The sequence below is a fragment of the Oreochromis aureus genome, linkage group 8 (genome assembly GCF_013358895.1).
Source record: "Oreochromis aureus strain Israel breed Guangdong linkage group 8, ZZ_aureus, whole genome shotgun sequence".
Lineage (NCBI taxonomy): Eukaryota > Metazoa > Chordata > Actinopteri > Cichliformes > Cichlidae > Oreochromis > Oreochromis aureus.
In genome coordinates this window covers 10,539,136-10,546,463 of record NC_052949.1, presented here as the reverse complement: position 1 = coordinate 10,546,463, position 7,328 = coordinate 10,539,136, and the positions used below count along the sequence as shown (strand labels likewise).

General features: G+C 36.2%; 1 protein-coding gene across 1 annotated transcript; it reads right to left on the bottom strand.

Moving 5' to 3' along the window:
- Positions 1–201: 201 nt before the first annotated feature.
- LOC116322711 (zinc-binding protein A33-like) lies at positions 202–5,543 on the bottom strand. The gene is made up of 8 exons (XM_039616788.1): positions 5,427–5,543; positions 2,940–3,276; positions 2,403–2,836; positions 2,133–2,216; positions 1,827–2,051; positions 1,453–1,571; positions 1,323–1,342; positions 202–236 (listed from the first exon to the last, which is right to left on the bottom strand). Exons 2-8 carry the CDS (start codon positions 3,205–3,207, stop codon positions 202–204), a joined length of 1,185 nt encoding a protein of 394 aa, XP_039472722.1. The 5' UTR covers positions 3,208–3,276; positions 5,427–5,543.
- Positions 5,544–7,328: the final 1,785 nt, after the last annotated feature.

Sequence of the window (7,328 nt, the reverse complement as noted above, 5' to 3'; positions counted from 1 at the left end):
GAAGCAAGGTGTAGTCAAAAATAAGCCACTAATAATAACTTGTAATATTTAAATCCCCACTAAGATGGATCAATTACACAATACATATTCAAACAACTAACTTTTCCCAACATGGCTGAAAATACTATTCAGTGTGCAGCCTCAGATCATGAACTCATTATACACATACCTAAAAGACAAAGTGCCGCACCAAAATCAGTGTCACACAGCAACAGCGGGCTTCTCCTCTCCTCTCCCTGTTTAGCGCAAGTAAGGAACACATAAACGGATGGTGTAACAGATAAAAGGCAGTTCCAATTACTATTTTCCTCGTTCAAAGAAATCAAAAACACTTTGGGAGCTTTTAGCCATAAGAACTAATACTTAGCAAAGAAAAATACACCAAATTTAAATGCATAATTTAGTACAGGGAGAGGAGCTACAGAAAGTGTACATCACCAGTGTGGAGTCCATGCAGCTCTGGCTGGGAACCCCCACACATGCAGCATGTTTACAAGTGGTGTCATACTGATTACTGCCCCACTTCAACAGTGACATATGGAACCTTAGTTTTACAAAAATTAAATTTACACAATTAAAAAATTTACTATATAGAATACAGTTTTGAGAATGTTCACACTTAGTATATTATATCTCAGCTACAGCTGCAACATTTTTTTCTTTTATTAACAAATTACACAATGACAAACTTATCTGGAATCAAACACTTTCAATCTTTTTGTCCTTAATTGAAAATTACAACAATATTGTGTACAATTAGTACAACATGACTTTTACAATTAGTAAAAGTATTGTTGGCTGTGTATGTTCAATAATGCTGACTGTTACAAACTTTACTGAGACTCTAGGATGGCACTGAACACTACATCAAAGGCCAGTCCACCAAACCATAAACCTCCAGTCTAACCTAAATTTACAAAGTAACATTTTATCAAATTAAACCAAGATAAAGGAAAAATGGTAGCAAATTGACTTCAAGTTCTTTCTAGAAAGACAATGAAAAGAAATGGTACATGCAGGGGGAAGAATGTAAATAAAATGGCTGAAAATGACTATTAATCTTGCGCTTCCTTGCAGGGATATTTAAGCAAACACAACAGTACAGGAATTTTACTTTCTCAAGAATATATTTGATAATAATGATGTCTTGTGAATCAGATTTTCAACTTAGAAAGCAGAGCTTGTAGGCCAATTCCCAATGTTTTTCTTTCCCTTTCTTTCTCCCCTTTCTTTTCGCCAGCAAAAAAACAACAACAAACAAAAACAAAAACAAAAAACCCCAAAACAAAACAAAAACAAAAACAACAAAAACAAACAAAAACAAAAAAAAGGAAAGTAGGACCTGTGGAACACAAAACAAATAAATAAATACAATTTTTAAAAAACACTCTGTTGTTCAGTCTCCTCACACATGCGAAATAAATAATAGAAAGTCTTTGGATTTAAACTTACTGAATATTATGTCGATCATCATTTTTTCCAAGATTCTTCTCTAAAGGTTTTCCATGTGTTCTGAAACATTTATCTGTGCTTGTGGAAGTTGCTGGGGGTCTGGCAGTGCATTCTGAGCTCTAGAGCAAAGTCACAATTTTTACTCACAATATACTACTCTTGTGCAATTGGTGCACTGGAGATATTACTGTAACTATATTCGGCTCTCGTGTCCCTAATGACAGATGATGTATTTTTAAACAAATAGAAGCACAAGAAATTAAAATTACACATACTAACCTTACCAATGCAGTTCTAAAGTTCACAAATAAAAAAGAAAAGTATTAGACATTATTTTGTGTGCATTTAATCTTTGTTATACTTTGAATAATTACCTGCATGAATGAGCAATTAGGTTCTAAAAGCTTTTCTATGTCTTTCACACTGTCAGAGAGTGAAAGGATGTCTCTGTGGAGATCTGTCAACCTCTGCTTTGTATTAATCTTTTGAGTCTCCTCTTCTTTTAATGCTGCTATTCTGGCTTCTTCCTCTCTCCCCAGGAAGAGTCTAAGCTTCTGATAGTCCTCCCGAATCTTCTTCTCTGCGTCATTCCTCTGAGTCTGTTACAGAAAAAAACAACCGGTCATTTTCTTCAGCTCTTAAAGTGTTTAAGTTTTAACAAGCCAAAATTCAACAGGTACCTTAATATGTTCAGTTGATGAGTTGCACACTTGCTTGACTCTTTCAAAAGCTACCTGCTTTCCCATGACATTCTTGGAAAAAGTCTGAAATAAAAGTACTCCTTCAATCAAAAGAACAAGAAAGCACTGAAAAAAAAAAAGATCTGTGGGCGTGTCTCAATCAGAAATGCAAGTTTAAGTACAAATTACATACACCCTTCAATCATAGTTTTAGGCACAGCAAAGAATTTCATGCAATTTAGCCAAGTCAATAGATAAAAGTGTCTTCACCTGGTGTGGCTCTGATGGGACATTTCTGTGTCCTTCTGATGAATCAGTGAGCCTTTTGTATCTTTCACTCAAACTCTTCAGAACAAAATTAGACGGAGGTTCAGGGTTGTAGATGACTTGACAACAGATTGCGCATTTTTTACCTTTTTTCAATCTCCAGTGGTCTTGCACACAGTCCTTACAGAAGCTGTGGCCACACTGCAGCGTCACAGGTTCAGTGAAAATACATAAGCAAATTGGACAAGACATATCCTCAGAGACAGATGATTCTTGTCCACTGTTTGTGATGATTTCCAATTCTTTATCACCTGACTTGTTTTCTTTCATTAGGATGGAGAGTGACTTTTCTTCTAACTCTTCAGGCATGACTGTTTCTGACTTATGGAATATAGGACCAGAATATGGCTGCACTTCCACAGTCTCACGTAATATTTCTGCAAATGCAAAACAAAACATTACAAATGGATTAAGATTTATATTTTTTGTATGATGTGGAAATATATATAGCAGTTAAACTGCAATATCATGGCATTTTACCTTTGGTTAACCTTATTGCGAGGTCATTTAAATTCATCCTAAATAAAATGTCGACTGTAACCTCTACAGCACCATCTTCGCTGTAAACTTGCACCAGCTTGTCAACAGTCTCCTCTCTGGTAGCTTTCTCCAGCTGGGACCTCGAGATAGGTCGGGATCCTTCTCTCTTATTCTGAGCCAAGTACCACTGAAATTCAGTTAGCTTAGACTCATGTAGTTCATCCAGGTATTCCTTTAGCAATTTTTGATTTTGCACCAGAGTACACATCTTTAGCTGTCAAAAAGTCAGGTTGAAGAGGCAAAGTCTGTTGTTGAATGTTGTCTTCAGATGTGTGGACTGATGGTCATAGACAAGAAACGAGATGTTAGGATTCATTTATGAAAGAACACAAAAAATATCCTCAAGAGCCTTATTTAATAGATGAAAGCTGAGCTGATGGCTGTGTTCAAAGGCAATTATTTGTGTGAAAAAGCACAAACACTAAATCCTCCTTCTCTTGTGCTGTTTTGTAGCATTGTATACACCTGAGACTGTCACCTGTCTGTCTGTCCTGCACTCTCTCTCTTTTTCTTTCTCTCTGATTGTGGAATGAAAGTATGAACATGTATTTATAAGTTACACTTGTGTTTGAATCCTGCAGCTTATCACACATTTGATTTCCATGTGTGACAACTGCAAGTGTCCAGAGTGAGGACAGACTGAGGGACCCACTGCTGCACATCATCTGTGATTTGCACCCCTGATGATCCACCAGGACAAACTCAGCAGTGTGTGAGGAAGAGGAGGAGGAAGAGCCAGCAGCAGCTGACAGATGGAAAGAATAGACAGACTGTTCCCTGTTTTTGAAGGACTGCTAGAAAAGTTTAAAATAACTAATTGTCTGTCCTGAATCAGTCTTATTAGGTAATGTTCAAATAATTATATCAGTGTTTTCAGTGTGGAAGAAAGTACTCAGGACCTCTGCTCACTCTTTTCATCTGTTGGATTCAGTCTATCATGGGGCACTGAGATTTTATACCTGGCTATAAACCTTTAACACACCACTGTACTTTATATTCTCTAGTTCACTGATCTTCATTGGCCTTATACTTGATGGTTCATTGGTATCACTTTATCTATAAATCTATTTCTGGTTTACTGACCTCTTATTTATCAGAGTACATGTTAGACAAACAGTTTAGTCATAGATTGTGGTCTCATGACATCATTATATTTACCGTCCCATCAGTTTGTATAGAGCTTGGAAAGAAGGCATTCTTCTTTTCTGGCCCGTCTTCATGGAATACATTATAGAAGGATTCGAAGCTCTCTCAGTTGATTTCAATTGCAGACTTGTACGATGTACAAATGTTTTTGTGAAATCATAACTGGCAACTTGTTCTTGTCTTGACTGTGTGGATTAGACAAATGTATGTGTTTTATTGTTTCTTTTATTGTTCTAATTTTAACATATTTGTCTGGGACAGGTCTCTCTCATACTAGCTGTATAAATAAAGGTTAAATAAAAATGTTTTAAAAATAATAACTTAATGGTAATTCTAAAGGCTTACAGTAATGGCAACATCGGCTATATCTAACTGAGCTATAGTGGTCTTTAAGTGGACTTTTAGCATTTAATTAGCTCAAGACCTTGATCTAGAGAGCTTACATAAATCTATGTGTTCCACATGAACTCAACCGTTGATAAGAAGTAAATTCTATGACAATAATTTAATACTCAGCAGTGGACTTAGCGATCTGTTGTTGAAACTGAGCATGTTTTATCAAGCTTCGGCATAAAATAATAATAATAATAATAATAATAATAATAATAATAATAATAGACCAGTAATTAATTTTTTAGTAATCAAAGGCTGGCAATTTAGGGTCAGCTCACTCAAATAGGAACCTTCCTAAGAAAAATTCACAGTTTGACTGTACCTCTTGTTTTTAAAAGAAAACCAGCTTTATCTAATAGCAGATGTATGTTTAAGTCACAATTATTGGCTATTAATTAATTTAAAAATCTCTTGTCCAATTGTTTTGGCACAGCTGAACCAGGTTATGGTAGTAGTGAGAGAATTCATAGTTGTGTTACAGCTGTGATCTGGCTTTTTTAAACCCTATTACCACTATCTTTTCTTTTAAATAACCAAGTACTTTATAGTGACAAAACTTAACAATGGCAAAAACAGTAGTAAAGAGAGTGGAAAGAAGGCAGAAAAAAGAGCAAAATGCAAGCAATTTGTCACCAGAAGAACCTGATCTAATCGCTTCAGACTAATGACTTCTGCTAAAAATGTAAATAACCAGAATTTTAAACATGGGGAAAACAAAACATCTCAGAAGAAAGAGTTAGGCATAGATACTACTGTAGCTATACCCACTGTAGTAGCTACACCGTTTCCACTATGGCATAAAGAATAAGGAAAGTAACCTACACTAGATTCTATCTAAAATAAATTCAAATTAGTATAATTCTCTAATAACATTATTTTGCTGCTCACCTTGTGTCAGGATCTGCGTGCACAGATCATGTGAAGTGAGGATGACCCAAATGCCAGGGAACAGACGAGGGAACAAGACAGACTGAAGAGATTAAGGAATGAAACACGAAGAGAAAGTAACATGGGAACAGGTGAGGGAGGGAGTGGCACACTGTGGTTCCTGGAAAGCTCCAGTTACATATAAGTATATCTATGTTCTTACCGGGAACTATACTTCCTTGACAATTCATTTCTTTGTGCAGTTGTCATGCACAATGATTGTAAATCCTTACTGACAGTAATAATTATCTTGGTAATAATTAACAAACATTATTTTACTGTTACAGCTGCTTTTCAGCACTGCATTCAACTGATCACTGGAGACAAACATGTTCTGCAATGTGTTATAGCCTTTCAGTTATACCTGGGGTAATCGTCATAATCCGGGTCAAATGTATTCATATAGCACAGGAATTTCGTTTTCAAGTTGTTGTTGCATTATTTTTTTCTCCTTCACCTGTGACTTTTACTGGAAGCACAGTGAAAGAAGCAGGAAGTATTTATCTTTTATGGGCTACAAACATCCACAAATTACATCCAGTATCTTCTGTTTTATCAACTTTAATCTTTTCACCTTTGTCAACAATTACAAATGAATAACTACTGCAACCGTTTCAGTTATTTTAATAATCACTTGTGAGAGGAAACCAAAACATTTGCCATGCAGAAATGAGATAAAGACATAAATGACAGCGTATTTGCCAGAAAAAGAAGTGGTTAAGAGCCCAAAATTGTGATGACATTCATGCCCATGCTGAGTGTATGTAACATAAAATACAAATGTAAGGAGAATGAGTGTCTAGAATCAATACAGTACAACAGCTACACCAAAAATATTTTGAATTTATGACATCACAATATTAATTCAGTTTTCAAAGATCTGCCACGGCTGTGGAGGCACCAATGAAAGTTCACTAGCATGTATTAATCACCACTCATACACATGGACGAAACCTCACAAACAAAAAAACACCTACAAACAGAAAGTGAGACACAGTCAGCTTTCTTATGTTTTACATTACAGCATCAAGCAACAATACCAAACTCCTTCACACATACGCATTAACTGAAACCAATCATGAACCACAAAAAACTGTCCCATTCCCATCATTTTTTCTTCTCTCCTTTTCTTTTCCATCTCTCCTTTTGTTCTAATCAATAACTACCTGCTATTATTGATCACCTGGTTCACATTGCCTTCCCTGCCAAGACTGGGAGAGAGCAGGGAAGAGAAAGGCTGATGTCTCTCTTTGATGTGCATAATGCTCCCGCTGACATAGCGAGAACTAATAAACATATAAAAGCATTAGTGTGGCATTAGATGTTTACAAAAAGATATTTGGATATTTCAGAGGCAAGAAATATCCAGCTAGCTCACATAGTGGTGAAAATAATGTTAATTAAGTGTCATCATAATTGATTACCTGTAGACTGTATTCAGACATTCAGACATTCCCTGCTAATCCTACATCGCCCAGAGGGGCCGATGGCGCGATATGGCAGCCTCGCTTCTGTCAGTCTGCCCCAGGGCAGCTGTGGCTACAACTGTAGCTTGCCTCCACCATTGTGTGAATGTGAGAGTGAATGAATAGTGGAATTGTAAAGCGCTTTGAGGGTCTCGAAAAGTGCTATATAAATGCAATCCATTATTATCATTATTATTATAAGCTACTTTTAGTTAAAAGCATCAGTATCAATACTTGCTATCAGCAACACTGGCCGTGTACACGGCATATCACATATCACACATACCACTGTTTCAAACCTTGAAGGGAAATGTTTTCTTTGTAAAGTTGTACAGTTGTCATTGTCACAGTCTATTCCAATGAACCGATCATACCAGTTACTATATGAAGCACAAAC

Excerpts from the sequence above, each read along its gene's own strand:
- LOC116322711 (XM_039616788.1), bottom strand. The coding sequence starts at position 3,207 with ATGTGTACTCTGGTGCAAAATCAAAAATTGCTAAAGGAATACCTGGAT. Across the intron at positions 2,052-2,132 it reads CATCAACTGAACATATTAAG|ACTCAGAGGAATGACGCAGA; the intron begins GTACCTGTTGAA and ends TTTCTGTAACAG. Across the intron at positions 1,343-1,452 it reads GATGATCGACATAATATTCA|GTCCTACTTTCCTTTTTTTT; the intron begins GTAAGTTTAAAT and ends TGTGTTCCACAG.